The 25,400-nt window shown below is 62.1% G+C and overlaps 1 protein-coding gene across 2 annotated transcripts in view; it reads left to right on the forward strand.

The window, feature by feature from the left end:
• Positions 1 to 25,400, forward strand: part of Lpcat1 (lysophosphatidylcholine acyltransferase 1) — a 59,368-nt gene that overhangs the window by 3,483 nt on the left and 30,485 nt on the right. Inside the window, exons 1-3 of one of the 2 annotated variants that reach the window (XM_078018574.1) lie at positions 14,675 to 14,693; positions 16,609 to 16,751; positions 21,999 to 22,213. In XM_078018574.1, the coding sequence (XP_077874700.1) occupies positions 16,618 to 16,751; positions 21,999 to 22,213 (349 nt within the window). In that variant the 5' untranslated portion in view covers positions 14,675 to 14,693; positions 16,609 to 16,617. Of the gene's footprint in view, positions 1 to 14,674; positions 14,694 to 16,608; positions 16,752 to 21,998; positions 22,214 to 25,400 lie in introns of those variants that run through there. The other variant, XM_021720502.3, reaches the window with a different exon arrangement.

Here is a 25,400-nt window from a genome sequence, read left to right on the forward strand (position 1 = left end):
GGCTCCTGTCCCACCCGTGACTGCTCTGCATGCCCAGCCTGGGCCCCGAGCAGGCCCGAGCCGGGCAGCGCCTTCCTGGAGGGAGCCAGCCGGGAGCGCCCCATCCTGGGCTCTGGTCTGGGTTCTGGAATTCTGGCCGAGGTCACATTTTTACCCATCAAGCCTGACTCTGACCTCTGCCTGGCCCCCAGGCTGCTAGCTCTTTAGGAGACACGCTGTCTTCACGGGAGCTCGGCCACAGCATCCCAGCTCCGCTCAGTGTCCAGGGATCCATTCCCTGCTGCTGGCCTGAGGAGTTCTGTTGGCCTCGATGGCCCTGATGTGCCGGGAGAAGAGCCACCAGCTGGCGTCTCACATTCCTACCTGTATTTTCCATGGTCCTTCTCAGCTTGGGGCGCCCCAGCACTTGGCCTTTCACCTGAGGGGCACTGGCCTGTGCTGTACTTACCCCCTGAGGCGTGTGGTCAGTGTGTGGGCTCAGGGACTGTGTTCTGGGGACAGCAGTTCCTTACAAGCTGCGGCTTTGCTTTTGCGATGGAGCCGCCCCAGCCACCTTCACCCGGAAGCCCCCGGACACCTCAGCGCGTCCTCAGGTGCTCCCCCCGGCCAGCTCTCCCCCGCGGCGCGTGCCCTGACCAGCCAGTGGTCTGCAGACGCGGAGCTGTCGTCCCAGGAGAGCTGGCTTCCTTTTCATTGAGACGTCCTCTGCCCACAGGTGGACGACGCGTTTCCACCGTTGAGTGATCTGTTTCTCACTTTCAAGGGATCAGGGTCTGGGGCCTGGAACAGTGGTTATCCAGAGCCCTCTGTACACACCGGCCATCAGGACCTGCCTGCTCTGCTTGCTAGGTGCCCAGCGGCCCTGCACCTGTCCCCACATGCAGCCGAGTGGCCTCGAGCCCTGTGGCCCTTCCTGCCTGGGCATGTCCGAGTAAGGCACGTCCCTGCCCACCTGACCCAGAGACTCCAGGAGGACCCTCTCTGCCATCCGTGCTCCTCCAGCTTCTGTTCCTGGACCCTTCACCAAACAGCCCAGGATGAAAGTACCCCCACCCCACGGCCGGGCAGCAGCGGCTCCTCACCCAGGTCCTGCGGGTCTATGGTGGTGTGTCAGAGCGACCCTACCTCCCCAGCCGCGCTCGGGACCTTTACTCTAGCTGTGAGTTATTTTGAAATGAGCCCAGAGGGAAGGGCACAGTGCTGGGTATGTGTGTGTCAGTACATAATTTTTTACTGTGCCCACAGTGGCCGTCGGTGGCCTATGGCCATCAACCCCTCCCTGCTCCTTCTGCAGGATTAAAGCCCACCAGCACGTCCCGGCTCCCTGTGGCTGTGCTGGGCCTGGGTGACATGGGCTTGCCTCCCCTGGGCCTGGTGTTGCCACTGCCTCTGTGTTTGGTGACCCCCAGGATGCTGCCTGGACCGTTCTGGGTACCTGGAGTGGACCCAGAAGGTGGGGATGCCACCTTCTGAGTCTGTTAAGGGTCACATGTCCACCTTAGAGTGGAGTGGTGATTTATTTTCCCCAAGAGTTACTGGCTGTATATCTGTAGTCTTTAAAGAGAAAAACCACACTTCTAAGGATTCACGTTCTCAGGGTGGCCATGGAGCAGGGCTGCCCTGAGCCCAGCAGCATCCCTGAGGCCTGCCAGAGTGGGGCCAGGCATTGGCCACGAAGCAAGGCTCTGCTGTCCGCGTTGTGTCCAGCCTCATGGTAGAGCCCAGGACTTTCCTGGGCTAAGCACAGTGGTGACCCCGTGCCCTAAGCCGGGGAGTGCTGGTGGCTGGGGTGTTTGCATCAGGCATCGACTGTCCCTTTGGGGTATCTTATTTAGGTCAGTTTGCTCCCCCAGGCCCCTGGGACAGAAGACCACATACGGTCGATCTGTCCTCGTCACCCACAGGAGGGGTCACAGTCACTGTGGCTTGTGAATTGCTTTTGGGACATCCTTGCAGCCCCCGGGTCAGGCCCTCCCCACCCTCCACAGGGTCTCTTCATTTTGCTGGTCAGTGGCCCTGAGACTGCCCATGGCAAAGGGGGGGGGGTAGAAGCCATCCCCAGCCCAGAATGATTGGTCACTGTCATCCTGTCCCTCCCTGATACGGCAGTCTCCTGCCACCCACTCTGGCCCTCCCTCCATCTTTAGCTGAGAAATGACCACTCCACCAGGATCACAGCACTGTCCACTCCTGCTGTGCCTCTCACCAGCTGGGGAGTGGAGCCAGGATGCCTGGTTGCCCTGTGTCTGCGGGTGGCCTGGGCCAGGCCCTGTGGGCTCCCTGCAGTCGCTCCGGAGCTCAGGCAGGCCCGGGCTGGGTGCCCCTGGCGGGTGGGCGTGGGCTGTCCTCTCAGCGCCTGCCTGTGGCTCTCTGCAGATGTTTACTGAGCAAATAAAACAGCCAGAAAGGCCCCGGGGCTTGAGTTTCGGGATTCTTTTACTCAGAGCAGGCAGCGGGTCCCTGAGGCGACCCTGCTGCTGGGAGGCCGCTGTCCTGCTGACTCCTGCCTCTGTGTGTGTGTGTGTGTGTGTGTGTGTGTGTGCTAGCCACAGTGTCCCACTCTCCCTGAGGCCCCTCGCCGGCCATGCTGTCTGTCCCCTCCCATGTTTTGCTGGGGCAGAGCTGAGTGCCACTGCCTACCTGTCCCTCCTCCTGGAGGTGTGACCCTTACTTTAGAGTCAAAGGAGACTGAAGTGCTCCTTGGGATCACAAGGTGGCCTGAGGCAGGCATCCTGCTGGGACCAGCCTGGAGCTGGGGTGAGCTGTGCCAGAACAGCGGTTAGTCAGCAGGTCACTTCTGCCTGGGACAGCCCTTCTTCAGACATGACCCCTGCAGCGTAGGTGGCCTGTGGCCACTCTGGCAGTGCAAGCCATGCAGGCCCCTCCCCTGGTGGTGTCCTTGGGTCTCCTGTGCCCTGAGGCAGGGCCTCCTAGGGTGTGGCCCTCCTGTGGTGCTGCTGGGGAGGCTGCCATCCAGGCCACGCTCCCATCCAGGCTCCACCTGCTCCCGGCCTCCTGGGTGTTCCCACACGGGGCTCTCTGGCTTTCCAAGGATGTAATTACAGGGTGTCCTGCCCCCAGGTGAGACGCCTGGAAGTAGGTCAGCTGTAACTGAGCACTGCAGCTCTGCATCGGGATCTGGCTGCTGTCTGCACGGGAGCCCAGCCTGGTTCCAGAGTGTGTCTGGCCCCACACACACCTTCTAGGGACTTGTGCTGCGTCCTCTGCACCAGCTTCTGCGGAACCCTGTGAGCCAGAGCCCCAGGGGCCCTGCCGGGGCCTTCTCAGCCCGCACACGTCCCGGGGGTGCAGGGAGGCCCTGGTGGCGCCTCTGGCTACAGTTTGGCCTGTGAGGGGTTTCACATCTGGGGCTGCGGGTGGTTTAGGAGGACTGAGGAGAGCCCAGGCAAGAGTTTGGCACTGTCCAGGAGGAGGCAGTCCCAGCCTGTGTCCACCTGAATTGTCCCAAGGAGGGGACGGGGCACCAGCTTTAGGTGCCCACATGACTGCCCAGCCTGGGGCCTTTGCACTTGGGTACAGGATGCTCTTGGGTTCCAGAACCCTCCCCCTGCCTGGTCCTTCCCCAACCCTCCCCCCACACTGTATTCCCTCAGTCTTTGCTGAAACTCAGCCTACCCCAGCCCCCTGGCCCTCTTCCTGCAGGCCCCACATCTGCACATGGTCAGGGCTATGCTGGGGCAGCTGTCTGAGACATCTGTGCCTTGGCCATGTCCCTGCATCCAGAGCAGCAGGGCACCTCACAGGTGCCCTTACGGTCAGCTGAGCAAGCAGCCTTCTTTCCCTCACATTCAGTTACTTGCCAGCACCACCAGGTGCGCATGGGGCTGCCAGGCACCGCACTTGTTGCCAGCGTTTCAGAGGGCCACGTCCAGACAGCACAGGCCTCTGTGGGGGTCCCTAGATGAGCACACAGACCCAGGCCCTGGAGGAGCCGGCCCACTCGGCACTGCAGGGGACAGCCTCGGGCCACAGGGTGTGTCCCTGGGTTAGAGGTCAAGGCCTCCCTGAGCATGTCAGTCCTCTGATGGGGGGATGTCTTGCCCCATATGTGGGACTTGTGAAGCCCCAGGGGTCTCGAGTGGCAGGCAGTAAGCAAGGTCAGGGCCATGTGCTGGGCAGCCCTGGGAGCCCCTGCTGGACTCTGACAGCTGCAGGCAAGTGGCTGCTGTCCACTCTTCCTGGTTAAGCCACAGGAGGGCGAGGTGTGGCTGCCACAGGTGCGTCCCCTGCAGCCCAGGTGCAGCACCTGTCCCACCAGGCTCCCCATGCCCTCATTTAGCTGGTCCTCTTGTCCTTCTGGCCTCAGGGAAGACTGTGAGGCTGCGTCTGCACAGGTCATCGGGCCACCTCCGCTGCCTCAGGGCAAGGGCCCGTCCTGCCTTCCCGTCCCTGCAGGAGTTTCCCCTGTCGTGGGGTAGGGTGCGAGTTCCCGGGTCCTGAAGAGCGATGGCCAGACTCTAGGGGTCTCAGGATGCTGACAACATATTTGCAGCTAATGTGTGCTCTGAGTTGGTGACTGAAGTCCCTGAGTTCAATTTCACTTGCTTTGTGAGCATGTTCCGGGTATCCCGGGCCTGCAACTGACCTTCCATATGTCCAGCGTTGACTTCACTTCCCCGCTGAAGGCCGAGACAGCATCATTGTGGAGCTCATCCTGCAAGGGATTGCGCAACACACAGGGTCAGGTGCATGTCCTCTCTGCAGCCGGTGGGCCTGTCCAGGGAGGTGGTGCCCAGTCACACCCAGCTTCCCAGGGCTGGCTCAGCCATCATCTCCCGGGGGTGTGTGGCCATGTGGTCTCCCAGTGCTGCTGGACCTGGTAAGCAGCACTGTGAACTGCTGCCCAGCAGGTGTCCAGCTGCATGGTGGTCACAGCACTGCATGTGGGCACCCAGGGAAAGGTTTGTGCTGGCCCATGTGTGTAGCCATGGTGACTGTCACAGGTCCCTGCTACATCTGTTCTGGGGCTTCAGAGCCACCCTGGGCTGGGTGGTCTCAGGTCAGCCCTTCAGAAGCTGGTGGGGACACCTGGCAGAGATACATCTTCGCGTGTCCAGAGGACGCCAGCAGCAGTGTGGGCAGACCAGCCCTCCACCCACACAGGCTGCGTGCCCCGCTGTGGCTCACCTGGCCCAGGGCCCTCTCCTACCTCTGTGGTCACTTGCCAGCGTCCCCAGGATCCACTGCGGTGCCCAGGCTGTGCTGCCCCAGTGAGACTGTCGTGTCTCAGCCCTGAGGCATTGGACACAGACCTGAGCTGCGGGTCCAGCTGTTGCAGACGGTCTCTGGCACCCCATGTAAGGAGGGCCTGAGCCTCAGTCACTCCATTTTAAAATAAACCAGCAGTTCCACCAGACACAGTCTACAGAGCCCTCTAACACCAATCGGGCAGAGCCTGGTAAATAAGTCACTTTCCACAAGTCACCGTCATCTGCCTTCCCCCGATAAGAGTCAGAGGTGTGAGATGAGGGTGGAGACCACCCGACCAGATGTCCCGACCCTAGAATGAAAGGTGGCACTGAGAAACCCTGTGACGGCTGACAGGGGTTGAAGGGGCACGCAGAAGCCCCAAAATCCAGCAAAAATGAGGGAGGGAATGAACATTCAGCCAGCCCACACTGATGCCCGCATACTGGAGAGCTGAGGAGGACCGGACTGACACCCGTCTTCTCACCACCTGCCTGATCTCTGCACCGTCCTCACCACTCTTAGACTCCACAGCCACATCTTGACCCTGGAGGACAGAGACTTCTCCTTTTGACCTCTCCTCAACCGGTGGTCAGCTCCACCCCAGGAGCAGCCTCCATCGGTGCCTGACCTGACCACTGCCGTCCGAGTGGGAGGGCATCTGCTGGACTGAAGACCTAGGAGTCAAGACTTCACCCTGGCACTTGAGCTTGGCACGCAGAGGGGAGGCCTGTCATGACTCGTGTCTGCAGTGCCTAGGATGAACTTGGATGGGTTTGCTTTGGATTGATTGTGTCTATTGCAGTGCCCAGCATTAAGGATGCTCATGTTTTTGATTAAGAACTTGTAGAGTGAAATTGTATTGAGTGAATAAAATACTGAAAAAGGGCAGAAGAGCGTGGACATTCTTGATTTCTCCCCGCCCCCCACCCCCCGACCGCGGATGTCACACTTTTCCCCATCGCGCCCCAGAAACTGGTTGGAAGCGGGGTGGGGAGAAGCCTGTGTCTGGCGTGGAGCGTTCCTGGTGGGTTCGGTGGTTGCAGGGTTCCTGGTTTGGGCTGGCCTTAGACCGCAGTGGCTTTGGCCCCACAGAGCCCTGCGTAGCAGCCACATCACCTCTAGGTGTTGAAGTGGCAAAGGCTGCCATCCAGGAAAGTCGCTCTGACGCAGTTCCCTACACAAGCTGTAGGTAGGTTGCACATTCAGAGCATGTCACCAAGCCTCATTCTGCAGGAGAGAAGCCTCTGGGTCGCTGCTCAGACTATTGCCAAGGGCTCTCTGGGGAGTGGGACTGGCTAAGATTTGAGAGAAGAAATAGCTCGGTGTTGGGGAGCTATATTTAATTTTAGATCTGAGTGGGAGCACTAAGAAGTGACTTCGAGAGCAGCCAGCTCGGACTCAGCAAAGTCCCTGTGGAGGCGCAGCCGCGATGCCATTGAGATCGGAGGCCAAGGAGTGGTGGACGGTCACCTGTTAGTGGAACAGGTGAACCCCATGTGAAGTCCGCCAGGCATTTATGTAAAGAGCAGCTCACGCAACAAGAAGCACCAACTCCCCAAAATACAAAACGTTCTGCCTGTGCCCCGGTGCCTGCCGCTGTCCTGGTGTGGCTGCACCCGCAGCCTGTGCTCTGGGGTCTGTCTTTGTGGAGCGGCTGGGGCCAGAGCCCGTTTAAGATGACTGCCGAGGAGGTGAGCCACCAGACCTGAGAGTGCCAGTGTCGGGGGCTCCTTTCTCCGACCATGTGACGCCCTCTGCCACACAGCACTGCAGGGTGGCCTGTGCCAGAGGTGGCCCTCCCTGCTGGACTCTGCCTGCTCCAGAGTGAGCCTGAGGAGACACGGGCTCATCCACCAAGGCCTACCCAGGAGCCACCTGTGGCCAGTTACCTCTGTGTGGCCACGAGCTGTTACGTACGTTCTTAAGTGATTTCAGAAAGAGGATATCCTGCGGTGTGAAAATCATGTGAAGTTCATACTTCCACGTTCAGAAATAAAGATGGCGTTGAACACAACAGCAGGAAAGGGCCAGCGCTCTCGGTTCCTCTTTTGCTTCCGGTGAGTCGACTCTTAGAATTCATTCTGAAAACAACTCTCGACTCCCCACTTGAGAGGAGTGTCTGAAGACGCACTTCGTCTCATCGGGGCGTCTGGTGCTGGGCACAGAGCCTGACGCCAGGTCCAGAGTCAGCCATCCTGGGCTCTGGGGTGGTCAGGGCAAGGCTGCCCGGAGGGCAGGTGTCTCCTAGGGACCAGCTTCCTTGCTCCAGCCAAGGGGTACCTGCAGGAATTGCTGTGACTCCCAGCGCCCTCTGCCGGAGCCACGCCTGCGGAGGACCTCTGGTCTAAACCTGGCTTCTCCGTGTTTACTTATGGTAACGGCCAAAGGGGACAGGTGGATCCCAGCTGGTTTCCGTCTCCTCTGTCGGCCGGGGTCTCTGGTCTCTCTAATGCACTTGGGGAGCCTCGCCCTGTTCTTGGGGCCTCAGGATTTGCAGGTGGCCTTCCAGGGCAGTGCGGGCCGGGCTCCCACTGCCACTCCCTCCACGTGCAGACCTAGACGGACGGGAGCGCCCTGGCCCCTCCCCGCCGACGCTCCTGGTACAGCCCTGTTACTTCTTGCCCTCTGGGGGTCCTGGAGGTTTGGGGCCCCTGCCAGCCCCCCACGGCCATCCCTAGTGGTCCCAGGAAGGAAGAGCCAGAGGCCTGCCTTGGGCTTGGTGTGGATATGTCTTGGAGGTGCATCCAGCAGGAGCTGAGGAGAAAGGTGGCAGTGACCGTCGCTGGGGAGGGGACCTGAAGGACGGCCATGCTGGAGGGTGGGCCTCACGGGTGATCAGCGCCAGTTAGGCTGCTGAGGGCTGTCGGGAGGCCCACTGAGCCGCCACTGGGAGGCGTTGTCTTCAGGTCCTGCACCTGTCCAGGACGCAAGGGTGCAGAGGGGTTCGCCAGGCCTGAGGCTTCCCTGCAGGCTCCTGCAGCCGGGTGGCCCTCCACCTGCCACTCCTGGAGGCCTGGCCTGGGCTCTGGCCACCTACCCCCTTGGAGGCCACCCCTGCCCTCTCTGGCCACAGGGCCCCATATGAGTCCACCCCTGCAGTGTTTCTCTCTCTGCCTGGGCATGCCGCCCCCTCCCAGTGGGACCTTCTGCCCCCGCTCTGTGGGCACGGGGGGTCGCAGCCCAGCCTCACCCCTCTGCTCCTTCCTCCACGTCCCCTTCAGGACGGCCTGCGTGGTTCAGGCAGCTCCGGCCTGCTGTGCTGCTCCAGAGCCCCTTCTGTGGCCTCACCCACCCTCTGTCCTTGTGGTGTCCTGAGCCGTCCTCCCGCCGCCGGTGCTGCCCGGCCCTGGTTTCTGGACTGAGGAGCACGGACAGTAGTGCAGCCTCTGGCTCACAGTCTCGGCCCGGCACTGCCCGCACCTCTGCACCTAGGAGGGGAGACACAGGTCACCTCCCTGTCTGTGAGCCCTGTCTTGCTCTTCCCTGCTCCCCGGCCGGCCTGGAAGTCGCTCTGAAGGTCCCTTCGTTGGCTGTGCCACAGCAGCACACCATGCAAATGCAGAGGCCTCTGCTCCTCGGCACCCTGGGGCTCTCTGTCCAGGGAGGTGGCCAGCCACTGCGTCCCCGCAGGCCCCATGCAGCTCCACGTTCTGCAGAGGCCTTGCCCTTTGGTGGTGTGTGGGTTGCGTGGTACAACACGCTCACTCGCCTTGCACGTGGGGGTTGATGACCTCAGCAGAGGGAGGTGAGCCAGGTGCGTCGGCTAGGTCCAGGGACCCTCTGTGATCTGGTGCACTGGACAGTCCACCTACACTAAGCAGAGGAGCCATGCCACCCACGCTCTTGTCCTGGGGATACTTCAGACACTGGTGGACTATGCTGATAAGGCTGGCCCCACTGATGAGAACACAGCCCGGGGCCCAGACAAGAGACACCCATTGTCTGCAGTCCTGGCAGGTCCAGGAAGTGGGCTGGATCCCCTGGGGCTTCTCCCTGGACGCAGTCTCCTCCATATCCTCACAAGGCTGTCCCTGTGTGTCCTGATCTCATAAGGACTCAGAGTGGATTAGGGCCCCTAGTGACCTCATTCTACCTAATCGTCTCTTGAAAGACCATCTCCAAACAGTCTCCTCATAGGGCCTGGGCCAGGGCTGAGGACAGGAGGACAAGGTGTCCTCGTGAGGGCCAGGGCTGAGGACAGGAGGAGAAGGTGTTCTCCTGAGGTCCTGGGCTGAGGACAGGAGGAGAAGGTGTCCTCGTGTGGTCCAGGACTGAGGACAGGAGGAGAAGGTGTCCTCGTGAGGTCCAGGGCTGAGGACAGGAGGAGAAGGTGTCCTCGTGAGGTCCAGGGCTGAGGACAGGAGGAGAAGGTGTCCTCGTGAGGTCCAGGGCTGAGGACAGGAGGAGAAGGTGTCCTCGTGAGGTCCTGGGCTGAGGACAGGAGGAGAAGGTGTCCTCGTGAGGTCCAGGGCTGAGGACAGGAGGAGAAGGTGTCCTCGTGAGGTCCAGGGCTGAGGACAGGAGGAGAAGGTGTCCTCGTGAGGTCCTGGGCTGAGGACAGGAGGAGAAGGTGTCCTCGTGAGGTCCAGGGCTGAGGACAGGAGGAGAAGGTGTCCTCGTGAGGTCCTGGGCTGAGGACAGGAGGAGAAGGTGTCCTCGTGAGGGCCAGGGCTGAGGACAGGAGGAGAAGGTGTCCTCGTGAGGTCCTGGGCTGAGGACAGGAGGAGAAGGTGTCCTCGTGAGGTCCAGGGCTGAGGACAGGAGGAGAAGGTGTCCTCGTGAGGTCCAGGGCTGAGGACAGGAGGAGAAGGTGTCCTCGTGAGGGCCAGGGCTGAGGACAGGAGGAGAAGGTGTCCTCGTGAGGTCCAGGGCTGTGGACAGGAGGAGAAGGTGTCCTCGTGAGGGCCAGGGCTGAGGACAGGAGGAGAAGGTGTTCTCCTGAGGTCCTGGGCTGAGGACAGGAGGAGAAGGTGTCCTCGTGTGGTCCAGGACTGAGGACAGGAGGAGAAGGTGTCCTCATGAGGTCCAGGGCTGAGGACAGGAGGAGAAGGTGTCCTCATGAGGTCCAGGGCTGAGGACAGGAGAAGGTGTCCTTGTGAGGTCCTGGGCTGAGGACAGGAGGAGAAGGTGTCCTCGTGAGGTCCAGGGCTGAGGACAGGAGGAGAAGGTGTCCTCGTGAGGTCCAGGGCTGAGGACAGGAGGAGAAGGTGTCCTCGTGAGGTCCTGGGCTGAGGACAGGAGGAGAAGGTGTCCTCGTGAGGTCCAGGGCTGAGGACAGGAGGAGAAGGTGTCCTCATGAGGTCCTGGGCTGAGGACAGGAGGAGAAGGTTTCCTTGTGAGGTCCAGGGCTGAGGACAGGAGGAGAAGGTGTCCTCGTGAGGTCCTGGGCTGAGGACAGGAGGAGAAGGTGTCCTCGTGAGGTCCAGGGCTGAGGACAGGAGAAGGTGTCCTCGTGAGGTCCAGGGCTGAGGACAGGAGGAGAAGGTGTCCTCGTGAGGTCCAGGGCTGAGGACAGGAGGAGAAGGTGTCCTCGTGAGGTCCAGGGCTGAGGACAGGAGGAGAAGGTGTCCTCGTGAGGTCCTGGGCTGAGGACAGGAGGAGAAGGTGTCCTCGTGAGGTCCAGGGCTGAGGACAGGAGGAGAAGGTGTCCTCGTGAGGTCCTGGGCTGAGGACAGGAGGAGAAGGTGTCCTCGTGAGGTCCTGGGCTGAGGACAGGAGGAGAAGGTGTCCTCGTGAGGTCCAGGGCTGAGGACAGGAGGAGAAGGTGTCCTCGTGAGGTCCTGGGCTGAGGACAGGAGGAGAAGGTGTCCTCGTGAGGTCCAGGGCTGAGGACAGGAGGAGAAGGTGTCCTCGTGAGGTCCTGGGCTGAGGACAGGAGGAGAAGGTGTCCTCGTGAGGTCCAGGGCTGAGGACAGGAGGAGAAGGTGTCCTCGTGAGGTCCTGGGCTGAGGACAGGAGGAGAAGGTGTCCTCGTGAGGGCCAGGGCTGAGGACAGGAGGAGAAGGTGTCCTCGTGAGGTCCTGGGCTGAGGACAGGAGGAGAAGGTGTCCTCGTGAGGTCCAGGGCTGAGGACAGGAGGAGAAGGTGTCCTCGTGAGGTCCAGGGCTGAGGACAGGAGGAGAAGGTGTCCTCGTGAGGGCCAGGGCTGAGGACAGGAGGAGAAGGTGTCCTCGTGAGGTCCAGGGCTGTGGACAGGAGGAGAAGGTGTCCTCGTGAGGGCCAGGGCTGAGGACAGGAGGAGAAGGTGTTCTCCTGAGGTCCTGGGCTGAGGACAGGAGGAGAAGGTGTCCTCGTGTGGTCCAGGACTGAGGACAGGAGGAGAAGGTGTCCTCATGAGGTCCAGGGCTGAGGACAGGAGGAGAAGGTGTCCTCATGAGGTCCAGGGCTGAGGACAGGAGAAGGTGTCCTTGTGAGGTCCTGGGCTGAGGACAGGAGGAGAAGGTGTCCTCGTGAGGTCCAGGGCTGAGGACAGGAGGAGAAGGTGTCCTCGTGAGGTCCAGGGCTGAGGACAGGAGGAGACGGTGTCCTCGTGAGGTCCTGGGCTGAGGACAGGAGGAGAAGGTGTCCTCGTGAGGTCCAGGGCTGAGGACAGGAGGAGAAGGTGTCCTCGTGAGGTCCTGGGCTGAGGACAGGAGGAGAAGGTTTCCTTGTGAGGTCCAGGGCTGAGGACAGGAGGAGAAGGTGTCCTCGTGAGGTCCTGGGCTGAGGACAGGAGGAGAAGGTGTCCTCGTGAGGTCCAGGGCTGAGGACAGGAGAAGGTGTCCTCGTGAGGTCCAGGGCTGAGGACAGGAGGAGAAGGTGTCCTCGTGAGGTCCAGGGCTGAGGACAGGAGGAGAAGGTGTCCTCGTGAGGTCCTGGGCTGAGGACAGGAGGAGAAGGTGTCCTCGTGAGGTCCAGGGCTGAGGACAGGAGGAGAAGGTGTCCTCGTGAGGTCCTGGGCTGAGGACAGGAGGAGAAGGTGTCCTCGTGAGGTCCTGGGCTGAGGACAGGAGGAGAAGGTGTCCTCGTGAGGTCCAGGGCTGAGGACAGGAGGAGAAGGTGTCCTCGTGAGGTCCTGGGCTGAGGACAGGAGGAGAAGGTGTCCTCGTGAGGTCCAGGGCTGAGGACAGGAGGAGAAGGTGTCCTCGTGAGGTCCTGGGCTGAGGACAGGAGGAGAAGGTGTCCTCGTGAGGTCCAGGGCTGAGGACAGGAGGAGAAGGTGTCCTCGTGAGGTCCTGGGCTGAGGACAGGAGGAGAAGGTGTCCTCGTGAGGGCCAGGGCTGAGGACAGGAGGAGAAGGTGTCCTCGTGAGGTCCTGGGCTGAGGACAGGAGGAGAAGGTGTCCTCGTGAGGTCCAGGGCTGAGGACAGGAGGAGAAGGTGTCCTCGTGAGGTCCAGGGCTGAGGACAGGAGGAGAAGGTGTCCTCGTGAGGGCCAGGGCTGAGGACAGGAGGAGAAGGTGTCCTCGTGAGGTCCAGGGCTGTGGACAGGAGGAGAAGGTGTCCTCGTGAGGTCCAGGGCTGAGGACAGGAGGAGAAGGTGTTCTCCTGAGGTCCTGGGCTGAGGACAGGAGGAGAAGGTGTCCTCGTGTGGTCCAGGACTGAGGACAGGAGGAGAAGGTGTCCTCATGAGGTCCAGGGCTGAGGACAGGAGGAGAAGGTGTCCTCATGAGGTCCAGGGCTGAGGACAGGAGAAGGTGTCCTTGTGAGGTCCTGGGCTGAGGACAGGAGGAGAAGGTGTCCTTGTGAGGTCCAGGGCTGAGGACAGGAGGAGAAGGTGTCCTTGTGAGGTCCAGGGCTGAGGACAGGAGGAGAAGGTGTCCTCGTGAGGTCCTGGGCTGAGGTCAGGAGGAGAAGGTGTCCTCGTGAGGTCCTGGGCTAAGGACAGGAGGAGACGGTGTCTTTGTGAGGTCCTGGGCTGAGGACTGGAGGAGACGGTGTCCTCGTGAGGTCCAGGGCTGAGGACAGGAGGAGACGGTGTCCTCGTGAGGTCCAGGGCTGAGGACAGGAGGAGAAGGTGTCCTCGTGAGGTCCAGGGCTGAGGACAGGAGGAGAAGGTGTCCTCGTGAGGTCCAGGGCTGAGGACAGGAGGAGAAGGTGTCCTCGTGAGGTCCAGGGCTGAGGACAGGAGGAGAAGGTGTCCTCGTGAGGTCCAGGGCTGAGGACAGGAGGAGAAGGTGTCCTCGTGAGGTCCTGGGCTGAGGACAGGAGAAGGTGTCCTCGTGAGTTCCAGGGCTGAGGACAGGAGGAGAAGGTGTCCTCGTGAGGGCCAGGGCTGAGGACAGGAGGAGAAGGTGTCCTCGTGAGGTCCAGGGCTGTGGACAGGAGGAGAAGGTGTCCTCGTGAGGTCCAGGGCTGAGGACAGGAGGAGAAGGTGTCCTTGTGAGGTCCTGGGCTGAGGACAGGTGAGAAGGTGTCCTCGTGAGGTCCAGGGCTGAGGACAGGAGGAGAAGGTGTTCTCGTGAGGTCCTGGGCTGAGGACAGGAGGAGAAGGTGTCCTCGTGAGGTCCTGGGCTGAGGACAGGAGGAGAAGGTGTCCTCGTGAGGTCCTGGGCTGAGGACAGGAGGACAAGGTGTCCTTGTGAGGTCCAAGGCTGAGGACAGGAGAAGAAGGTGTCCTTCTGAGGTCCTGGGCTGAGATCAGGAGGAGAAGGTGTCCTCGTGAGGTCCTGGGCTGAGGACAGGAGGAGAAGGTGTCCTTGTGAGGTCCAGGGCTGAGGACAGGAGGAGAAGGTGTCCTCGTGAGGTCCTGGGCTGAGGACAGGAGGAGAAGGTGTCCTCGTGAGGTCCTGGGCTGAGGACAGGAGGAGACGGTGTCCTCGTGAGGTCCAGGGCTGAGGACAGGAGGAGAAGGTGTCCTCGTGAGGTCCAGGGCTGAGGACAGGAGGAGAAGGTGTCCTCGTGAGGTCCAGGGCTGAGGACAGGAGGAGAAGGTGTCCTCGTGAGGTCCAGGGCTGAGGACAGGAGGACAAGGTGTCCTCGTGAGGTCCAGAGCTGAGGACAGGAGGAGAAGGTGTCCTCGTGAGGTCCAGGGCTGAGGACAGGAGGAGAAGGTGTCCTCGTGAGGTCCAGGGCTGAGGACAGGAGGAGAAGGTGTCCTCGTGAGGTCCAGGGCTGAGGACAGGAGGAGAAGGTGTCCTCGTGAGGTCCTGGCCAGGGCTGAGGACAGGAGGAGAAGGTGTCCTCGTGAAGTCCTGGCCAGGGCTGAGGACACGTGCAGAAGGCCTGAGCCTCTGGTCTCAGCCGCCCCCAGCGCGTGGTGGTCTGGGTGTGTCCAGGCACCGCTCTGCCACTCTGTCTTGTTTGCCCCCTGTGCTGACCTCGGCCTGCTGTCCCTGAGCCCCGAGGGCCGCCTCCTGGCTCACAGTCTCCTGTGGCGATGCCCTCCCTGGGGCAGGAGCGGGGCTTGCTGGGCTCTATGTGTCCGGCCCCGCTCCACCCAGGGCTCTGCTGGCTGCGTGCCCACCTGGCCCCACGCCTGCTCATGTGTCCGGCCAGGCCCAGGTCCATGGTGGCTGCCCTGAGGACGGGCTCAGGAGGGCTTGGGCTTTGTTGTCCTCCTGGACCAGCTCCACCCGCAGGGCCAGTGTCCTAGTGTTGTCAGATGGCGGCAGGGTCGTGTGTGCCAGTGTGTATCAGTGTGTCTCAGTGGTGTGTTTGAAGGTGTCTGTGTGTCAGTGGATGTGTATTGTATAACTGTGTGTGTACGTGTGTCACACTAGGAGTGCAGGTCAGTGTGTCCATGATTGACGTCACTGAGTGTATACATGTCACTGTGTGGATGTGTCAATGAGTATGTCAGTGGGTGTCACTGAGTGTGTCAGTGGGTGTGTGTTACTGTGAGAGTGTCAGTGTGTGGATGTCACTGTGTAGGTGTGTCAGTGAGTGTGTCAGTGGGTGTGTGTCACTGCGAGTGTGTCAATGGTTGTGTGTCATTGAGTGTGTCAGTGGGTGTGTGTTACTGTGAGAGTGTCAGTGTTTGTGTCAGTGTGTGGATGTCACTGTGTAGGTGTGTCAGTGGATGTGTGTCACTGTGTCAGTGAGTGCGTGTTACTGTGGGTGTGTCAGTGTGTGGATGTCACTGTGTAGGTGTGTCAGTGGATGTGTGTCACTGTGTCAGTGGGTTTGTGTCACTGTGCTTCAATGGGTGTGTGTCACTGTGGGTATGTGTCACTGTGGGTGTGTCAGTGGGTTTTGTCACTGTGGGTGTCAGTGGGTGTGTGAGTGTTGTCACTGAGTGTGTCAGTGGGTGTGTCAGTGGGTGTTGTCACTGAATGTGTTAGTGGGTGTGTGTCACTGCATCAATGGGTGTGTGTCACTGTGGGTGTGTTACTGTGGGTGTCACTGTGGGGTCAGTGGGTATCTGTCACTGTGGGTGTCAGTGGGTGTGTGTCACTGTGGGTGTCAGTGGGTGTGCGTCACTGTGTCGGTGTTAGTGGGTGTGTCATTGGGTGTTGTCACTGAGTGTGTCAGTGGGTGTGTGTCGCTGTGCATCAATGGGTGTGTGTCACTGTGGGTGTGTGTTACTGTGGGTGTGTCCGTGGGTGTTGTCACTGTGTAGATGTCACTGTGGGGTCAGTGGGTGTGTGTCACTGTGGGTGTCAATGGGTGTGTGTCACTGTGGGTGTCAGTGGGTGTGTCAGTGGGTGTTGTCACTGATGTCAGTGGGTGTGTATCACTGTGTGGGTGTCACTGTGTGGGTGTCAGTGGGTTGTGTCACTGTGTGGGTGTCACTGACACCCACAGTGACACACACCCACTGACACACCCTCAGTGACACCCACCCATAGTCACACCCATTGATGCACAGTGACACACACCCACTGACACAAACACACTGACACTCAGTGACACACACCCATTGATACCCACAGTGACACACACCCACTGACACCCACACAGTGACACACACCCACTGACACCCACAGTGATAACACCCATGGACACACTCAGTGACAACACCCACGGACACACCCACTGACACCCACACAGTGACATACTCAGTGACACACACCCACTGACACCCACAGTGACAACAGTCATGGACACACTCAGTGACACAAACACACTGACACCCAGTGATACACACCCACTGACACCCACACAGTGACACACACCCGCTGACACACCCTCCTGCGTGGCCTCGCTGATCCCCCACCGGCACCCTCGCTGCTCCCGTTGGCCCACGAGGCTGGCCGGCTGGGTCCCCAGGGTTTGCAGAGAGCAAGAGGCTGTGCCCCCCGAGGCCCTGGGGAGCAGCTCTGTCACGAGTGGGGCCTCCTGCTGGGCGCCATGTGCAGGGAGGGCCCCGTCCCCACCTGGCCCTCAGGGCTGTGCTCAGGAGGGGCAGTGGGCTCCAGGCAGGCCCAGTGTCCCCAGGTGGCGGTGTTTCCGGAATGACATGTCTGTCCCCTCCCAGGTGGCCTTCATGACGCTGACGCTCTTCCCCCTCCGGCTCCTGTTTGCCGCCTTCATGATGCTGCTGGCCTGGCCCTTCGCACTGGTGGCCTCCCTGGGGCCCGCTGACAAGGAGCCCGAGCAGCCCTTGGCCTTGTGGAGGAGGTAAGTGGCCCTGAGCGGAGCTCCGCGTGGGCAGGCTCCGCGGACATCTGTGCCGACGGTCACGGCGGCTCATCCGCCTCGTGGGGAAGCGTCCCTCTCCCCCCTGAGCCCGTGTCCCCGAGGCTGCCCTCCAGGTCACGCCAACCTCCCTCTACTTCCTCTGAGGCCACGCGGCCACTGTCCCACATCCCTGAGCACAGAGACCCTCTGCCACTGTGGTGGGGCCTCCTCTGCTGCAGAACTGCCGTGGCTCTGCCAGTGGAGAGCTCTCCCTGGACCCTCGGCCCTGAACAGACCACCCCTGTGACACAGTGACCAGGCTCCTGCTCAGGTGGGCCTCCTGCCTGGACTTGCCGTCGTGCAGTGGACTGACTAGGAGGGCCGTTGCCAGGTCTGAGTACACAGGCGTGGGGGCAGACAGGGCAGCCACGGCCTGTGACCTGGGCTCACCGGAGTGGGCGGAAGTCCGGGTCACCACATCCTGCGAGTCCAGTGAAGGCACCCAAGGCTCTGGCTGACCGCGGGCTCAGCCAGCACAGCCCCGCGGGGGTGCAGGACCCCAGTCTCGCCCGGGTTCCGAATTGCGCATCAGGCACCAGCTCTGTGGTGGGGTCCTCGCCATGCTGTGCTGACCCAAGCTGGCCCTAGCCTTTACACACTGAAACAGGGCTCAGCCTCGTGCACAGATATGGTCCCTCCCACGGAGGCCCTGGCGTGGACTGTGGAGAACATGCCCCTGGTCTCACCTGAATCCCGGCCACTGCCCTTAACTGGACCTGCCCTGAGGCCCCTGGCTGCTCTTCCTCATCCCAGCCCCACACCAGCCCCTCTGCTGGGACCTGCCGGCAGGGTCGGGGTCCTGGAAGGCGGGACCTGGTGGCGCATGCAGGTGTTGGCAGGAGGGCCACCATCCGCCCTGGGCCTCAGGTCTGGAAGCAGCCACGCGGCTCGTGTGCACTGTGGCCCTTGCCTCTCAGGTTGGGCACCCACCCTCATGCCTGCTCTCCAGGGCCTGTACTTTGACCAGGAGCGTTGGCCCCAGGGGGAGGCACAGGGAACCAGCGTCCTCCTCGGAGCTCAGGTGCCCCTGGTCATGGTCACATGCACAGCACGATATGGGAAAGATGGCCACTGCGGTGCCCAGGTCTGCCACGCTGCCGCTGGCCGGCACAGTCATACTTGATGGCCAGGTGCCGGGGGCCCTCCCTGGGCCACTGTGGGCAGGTGGGTGTGGTGCCATGCAGCTGGTGCTGATGGCACCGGCTTGGCATCCCTCCCTGCCTTCCTGGGTTTCTGAATCCAGGGCCACCTCTATCTTGACACCCTCTAAGCTCTGCCCGTGAAGTGAGCTTGGCACCTGCTTGCTTGGTGGAGAAGCCCCGCTGCCCGCAGAGCCCCGCCTGGTGGTGAAAGGTCTGGGCTCCTGGCAGGAGGCTGGAGGCCATCTCCACCCACGCTGGCCGCGCCCCCTGGCCCTCTGCTCTGCGGGACCAGGCACCACTGCGTGACACCAGGCTGTCTTCTGGTCTGTGTGCTGCTGGCGCTTCTTACCCTGCGCAGCTCTCTGCTCTCTGCCAGCCTTGCTCCAGGGTACTCCCCACCAGGGTGCTCTCCACCAGCCTTGCTCCAGGGTGCTCTCCACCAGCCTTGCTCCAGGGTGCTCCCCACCAGGGTGCTCTCCACCAGGGTGCTCCCCACCAGGGTGCTCTCTGCCAGCCTTGCTCCAGGGTGCTCCCCACCAGGGTGCTCTCGTCTGCACAGGACACCTGTGTGCAGAGTGCTCCACGGCAGGCAATGAGACTCCTGTGGTGACGGTTTCCTGAGAGCTTTGGCACCTGGAGGCAGAGGCTCATTCTGTGTGAGTGTGGATTCCGGTTGTGTGCTAGTGTCAAGTGTGTGTGGGGGGCATGCTTGTGTGTCCTGCACCTGCATGTGCCACACTGTGCCACGGGGACCTCCTGCCCTGCAGCCCTGGGCCTCTGTGCCCAGCACCTGTGGAAGCACTGGGTGTGCTGGGCTCAGTGGGGTGCCCTGGGAACGAGGAGGGGACAGAGGCAGCACTGGCCAAAGTGCCTTCACGGGGCACTGGTGGGATTGGGGAGAGCCGGGACTGAACCACAGGGGCAGATGGGCATCGCTGCTGAAGTGCCACTAGGAGGGCGGGGAGTACTCGCGCTGTTCCCCGCCACGCAGTCCCGCGTGGGCCGATGCTGTGGCAGAGGACATGGCTGAATGAGCTTTGTGTCACTGAGACCCTCCCAAAGTCAAGGGGTCAGTTTTTCAGCCAAAGAATGACAGCGTGGCAAAAGCTGCTGTTTCAAGTCACGTTAAACCCCACAGCGGTGTAAAAGCTGGGCTCCTTTTGGTGAGACTCCCATCGGGGACTGACTCCCGACAGCCCCAGGAGAGCCTGAGCAGGCCGGTGGTGCGGACGGCTGTGTCCTCCCGCTGCTGACCCCTGGTGGTCTGACAGTTCAGAGCAGCCTGTGCCGAGTGCTCTGAGGGGACCCTTCCCTGGTTCTGGTGTCCTTGTGGCTCTCCTGGTGATCTCAGCCATTCTGCTTTTGGTGATCACGGATGACTGATGACTCCCAGCCTCGGCTTCTGTCCAGCCCTGCCCTCCAGCCCCGGGCCCTGGGCCTGTTGATTACTGTAGATGACCTCGCTGTCCCTGTGTCCAGAAAGGAGCTTCCAGGCCCCCACACTATTCTGGCCTCCGCCTCCCACTTCGGTCAGTGGAGGCTCCCGCGCTGTGTGGCCAGGGTCACAGTACCCTCCCCGTACTTCTGCACCCACCCCCGGGGCACGCCCTGACTCCTGGCCTGTGAGACACCTGGGCCTGCAGTACCTCCAGCCGCTCCAGGGACCCAGAACCGGGCGAGCCCAAGCACAGTGCTCCTCTGTTCCCAGCCTGCAGCCGCGGCCCAGGGCCTGTTGCCCAGAGTGAGGGGCCTCCCCGCACCCGCGGAGCCTCTCCCATTCCCTCCCTTCACCCAAATGCGCATCTCCCCCAGGACCTGGCAGGGACTGTGTGTCACCCTCAAGGTCCTGGCACCCCGCTCTTGCCCGGGCCTGGTGCCCCGGGAGTCTGAGTGTCCCTTCCAGGGGTGTCTGCTCTGGGGTCACGGGCTGGTCCAGTGGCGGGCAGCGGGCTGCATGTCCAGAGGCCCCATGCTCTGCTCTGCTCCCATCCTGTGTAGGGGTGGAGAAGTGGAGGGTCCTTTCCCAGCTGGGCGTGCCCCCTCTCACCCTGAGGTCCCTCAGGGTCACACTGTCCCCGGTCCTGCGGCTGGGCTGGGCTGCGGGCCCCTCTCCCAGCTGGGCGCCTTCCTTGTCTTCTCCAGTCTCCTTCCATCTGTCTGTCGGAGGAGGACTGAGGCCTCGGGAGTCTGGGAGTCCGGCCCTGGTCACTCCACCCGGCAGGTGCTGCTTTCCCAGAGTAGAGCCATAGGCCCAGGCCCTGGCCTTGGGAGGGCCATCACCCTGCTCTCCCGCAGGCCACACCTTGTCTCTGCCCCTGTGTTTTGTGGAAGGCCCCCAGGGGACCTGCCGGAGGGACTTGGACCAACCTCACCGTGCCCTTGTGGACCCAGGACAGACTCCGGCCATGGGGCGCGTGGTTCTCTGTCCTCGCTACACACACCTGTGGCCGGAAGGTGTTTCCTCTCTGGGAGGGCGCGTCTGTCCTGGGTGACTGGGGACTCGTGGGGACCTCAGAGTAGGGGACTGCAGCTCCGAGGTGCCATTCTCGTCATGGAGCTGCATTCCAGCCTCTTCCTTCTCCCTGCACATTCTGGGAGATTTTCTTCCCCGTTCCCAGCCCTGCCAGGGAACTGTCTCCTCTCTGTCCCCGCCTCTGCGACACCTCTGACCCCAGTGGTGGGGGGTCCCTGCACTCTTCTGAGGCCTGGGGGTCGGGGTCTGCCTCCAGGGCTTCTGTACACGGTAGCTCCGGATTCTCGGATGTCCCTGTGAGGAGGCCTGGGAAACTCGATGGCTGCCCACCGTGGCACCCCAGCCGGAGCAGAGCTCTGCTGAGACCACCACCCACACCAGAAGTCGGCTTCCCAGGCGCGTCTTTGCCAGGTCCCCGAGGAAGAGCTGCCAACCTTGACTCTCTTCCCCACCCCACCCCCGGCACTGGGCGCAGCGTTGCTACCCCTGGACCTGAGGCGTGGCCAGTGTCCCTAACGGCAGGACCCACATTGGATACTGCTCGCCCAGCTCCCCGCCCTCCTCCCCCAGGACTGGCTCCTGGTCCCCTGGTCCCCTGCAGCCTCCTGCGGCCACATTCTCCTCCTGAGCATCAGTGGGTGCCCCAGGGATTGTGTGTGTGGTTATTGGGAAATTGGCACCCACAGAAAGGCCCTTGGAGGCACTCCGCTGCAGTTGAGAGGGGACCTGTGTGAATATGCCCAGCCCTAGAATAGAGCGTCCAAGTTGGGTCCCCTGAGTCTCCGTGGGTAGCCACAGGGTTGTTTCCCCGCAGGTTGGCAGAGGTCTTCCTGGTGGCTGCCCTAGGGGCTTGTGCCCTGCAGCCATGGGCCACTGCTCAGGTGTGCTGGGGCTCACCTAGGAATGCTCCCGGAGGGTTCTGGCCCCTCGGGGAATCACCAGGAAGGTTTCAGCCTCTCGTTTTCTGTGCAGCCATCTCACCCCCTCTGGCCGGCACTGAGGGCTGGGCCAGCGGAGCCCGGTGCCAGCGGAGCCCAGTTCCTTCTGGGGAGCCCTGGACCCAGGGTGCACAGGCCGCGGCTCTCTGGGTGCCTCACTGTTGAGCTCAGCAGGGTGGCTGCTGGTGAACGGGAGACGGCTCCGCCACGCACAGCAACAGGGACGAGCCCACTGTCCCTGCCGCGTCCTGTCATCAGCTCTAGCAGAAGCAGCTCACATGGGCAGCACCAGGTCCAGCAGCAGGACCAGAAAGGACGTTGCCGCACCGGTCCCAGCCCTGGTGGCCATGTTCCCGTGTGCTAGGTGTCCTCCTGGCTGTCTCCCCCTGGGCATGACAGAGGCCATCAGATGGGCCGCTGAGCCTGGCGCATAGGTCTTTCATCCCAGCGCGCGTGGCGGACTGGACGGAGCCTTTGGTTGTCGAGAATGAGTGGGGGGTGGGAGGAAGTCCCTCAGGCTGGGGACAGGCACACACCCCCTCCGGAAGCTGCTGCTGGCCCGGCGGCCTCAGCCCAGGCGCGGTGCCTTTCCTGCGGCCCCCGAGCCTCCTGTGACGCGACACCTCTCTTGCAGGGCCGTGGACCTGCTGCTCAAGGCCATCATGCGCACCATGTGGTTCGCTGGCGGCTTCCACCACGTGGTGGTGAAGGGGCAGCGGGCGCCACCCACCGAGGCCGCCATCCTGACGCTGGCACCGCATTCGTCCTACTTCGATGCCATCCCTGTCACCATGACCATGTCCTCCATCGTGATGAAGGCGGAGAGCAGAGACATCCCAATCTGGGGAAGTGAGTGCACCCCTGCTGGGGGCGGGCCGGAGCCCTCGACCCTGCCCAGGAGTGAGGCCCCTGTATGAGTCAGCCCCGATCTCGGGGTGGCCCTTCCTCCTACTGAGTGAGTGAGTCCCTGCTCCTATCAAGTCAGTCCCCCCAGGAGTGAGTCCCTCCTTCTATCAAGTCAGTCCCCCCAGGAGTGAGTCCCTGCTCCTATCAAGTGAGTCCTCCCTGGAGTGAGTCCCTGCTCCTATCAAGTGAGTCCTCCCAGGAGTGAGTCCCTGCTCCTATCAAGTGAGTCCCCCCAGGAGTGAGTCCCTGCTCCTATCAAGTGAGTCCCCCCAGGAGTGAGTCCCTGCTCCTATCAAGTGAGTCCCCCCAGGAGTGAGTCCCTGCTCCTATCAAGTGAGTCCTCCCTGGAGTGAGTCCCTGCTCCTATCAAGTGAGTCCTCCCAGGAGTGAGTCCCTGCTCCTATCAAGTGAGTCCCCCCAGGAGTGAGTCCCTGCTCCTATCAAGTGAGTCCCCCCAGGAGTGAGTCCCTCCTTCTATCAAGTGAGTCCTCCCAGGAGTGAGTCCCCCCTCCTATCAAGTGAGTCCTCCAAAAACTGAGTCCCTGCTCCTATCAAGTGAGTCCCCCCAGGAGTAAGTCCCTGCTCCTATCAAGTGAGTCCTCCCAGGAGTGAGTCCCTGCTCCTATCAAGTGAGTCCCCCTAGGAGTGAGTCCTTCCTCCTATCAAGTGAGTCCCCCCAGGAGTGAGTCCCTGCTCCTATCAAGTGAGTCCCCCCAGGAGTGAGTCCCTGCTCCTATCAAGTGAGTCCCCCCAGGAGTAAGTCCCTCCTCCTATCAAGTGAGTCCTCCCTGCTCCTATCAAGTGAGTCCCCCTAGGAGTGAGTCCTTCCTCCTATCAAGTGAGTCCCCCCAGGAGTGAGTCCCTGCTCCTATCAAGTGAGTCCCCCCAGGAGTGAGTCCCCCTAGGAGTGAGTCCCCCCAGGAGTGAGTCCTTGTTCCTATCAAGTGAGTCCCCCCAGGAATGAGTCCCTGCTCCTATCAAGTGAGTCCTCCCAGGAGTGAGTCCCTCCTCCTATCAAGTGAGTCCACCCAGGAGTGAGTCCCTCCTTCTATCAAGTGAGTCCACCCAGGAGTGAGTCCCCCCAGCAGAGTGGATGAGCCCTCAGGAGATCAGGAGCCCCTCCCTGGGCCTGGGGCGTGCCCACTCCTGCCCTGCATCCCCCACCGCAGGTCCTCCCTTCCCCTCTTCCCCTTGCTGTGGACCCCTCCAGGTGTGAGGTCTCGTGTGATGAGGCCCGCGTGCCCTCCATCGCAGTCCCCGCAGAGACGCACACCTACCTGCACCCTTCAGTGGGTACTAGTCAGTGTCTCGAGTAAGCAATAGGCGTCGGAGCCCGGTGGCACCCTGAGCTCCAGTGGCCTCGGGCTACTGAGCCCACCTCCAAAGCCAGGTGGCTTGACACAACAAAGTCCTTTCTGTCACCTGCTGGGGGCCGGGAGTCCCATTGCATGTGGCAGGCCCTGCTCCATGTGGCCTGCTGTGCTCCATGAGACAGGCCGTGCTCCATGAAGCCTGCTGTGCTCCATGAGGCCTGCTGTGCTCCATGAGGCAGGCCATGCTCCATGTGGCCTGCTGTGCTCCATGCGGCAGGCTGTGCTCCATGAGGCCTGCTGTGCTCCATGTGGCCTGCCGTGCTCCATGAGGCCTGCCGTGCTCCATGAGGCAGGCCGTGCTCCATGAGGCCTGCTGTGCTCCATGTGGCCTGCTGTGCTTCATGCGGCAGGCCGTGCTCCATGCGGCAGGCCGTGCTCCATGAGGCCTGCCATGCTCCATGAGGCAGGCTGTGCTCCATGAGGCCTGCTGTGCTCCATGAGGCAGGCCGTGCTCCATGTGGCCTGCCGTGCTCCATGTGGCCTGCCGTGCTCCATGTGGCCTGCCGTGCTCCATAAGGCCTGCCGTGCTCCATGAGGCAGGCCGTGCTCCATGAGGCCTGCTGTGCTCCATGTGGCCTGCTGTGCTCCATGCGGCAGGCCGTGCTCCATGCGGCAGGCCGTGCTCCATGAGGCCTGCCGTGCTCCATGAGGCCTGCTGTGCTCCATGAGGCAGGCCGTGCTCCATGAGGCAGGCCGTGCTCCATGTGGCCTGCTGTGCTCCATGTGGCCTGCCGTGCTCCATGTGGCCTGCTGTGCTCCATGAGGCCTGCCGTGCTCCATGAGGCAGGCTGTACTCCATGAGGCCTGCTGTGCTCCATGAGGCCTGCTGTGCACCATGTGGCCTGCTGTGCTCCATGTGGCCTGCTGTGCTCCATGAGGCCTGCTGTGCTCCATGTGGCCTGCTGTGCTCCATGCGGCAGGCCGTGCTCCATGTGGCCTGCTGTGCTCCATGCGGCAGGCCGTGCTCCATGAGGCCTGCTGTGCTCCACGAGGCCTGCTATGCTCCATGAGGCAGGCCGTGCTCCCTCCGAGGCTCCAGGGGAGGCCCTCCTGTTCTTCCAGCCCCCTGGGCTGTGGCCACGTTACTCGAGCCTGGGTGCCGGAGGTCCCGTGGCTTCTCTCTGTCCCTGTTCTGCGTCTCCTGTAAGGACAGGGTTGCTGGATGACCCAGGGTGATCTTGAGGTCCTTAACTGGATATCTGCAAAGGCCTTCCTTCCAGAGAGCGCTGGGGTTCTGGGTGGGACTGGACACATCTTCAGGGGTCCCGTGCAAGTCGGGAACCTGCGGGGCTCTGTGGCGTCAAGCTCTGCAGGCACCAGGGCCCATCTGGTCCCCAGCCCTGGTCTCATGTCCCCGTCCCCAGCCCAGCTTCCCTCCTGCCCCTGGGAGGCCACGTCTGTGCCCCATCATTGGGAAGCTCTTGGTGCTTCACCGACTGGGGGTGTCGCTTCTGAAGGGGAATGGGCCTGAATGGCCATCAGAGGCCACCGAAGGCCACAGGCGGGGTGCTGACCCTGCGGGAGGGAAGGAGGACTGAGGACCCAGCAGGCAGAGGGCACTGGGCTCCCAGGGCAGCTGCTCGTGCCCAGTGGGGGTTCCCTCCTGCCCCTGGGTGCCTCACATGGGTGCCAGGGTTTCCAGGCTTGAGGGGAAGAGTTGGGGGCAGGGTGCTGGCCAGGCCGAGGACAGTGCAGGGGAGCGTCTTCCTCTACAGCCAGCCCAGCTGGTCTCCTGGGCTGGGAGTGCTGTGTCACCG

The sequence above is a fragment of the Ictidomys tridecemlineatus genome, chromosome 1 (genome assembly GCF_052094955.1).
Source record: "Ictidomys tridecemlineatus isolate mIctTri1 chromosome 1, mIctTri1.hap1, whole genome shotgun sequence".
Classification (NCBI taxonomy): domain Eukaryota; kingdom Metazoa; phylum Chordata; class Mammalia; order Rodentia; family Sciuridae; genus Ictidomys; species Ictidomys tridecemlineatus.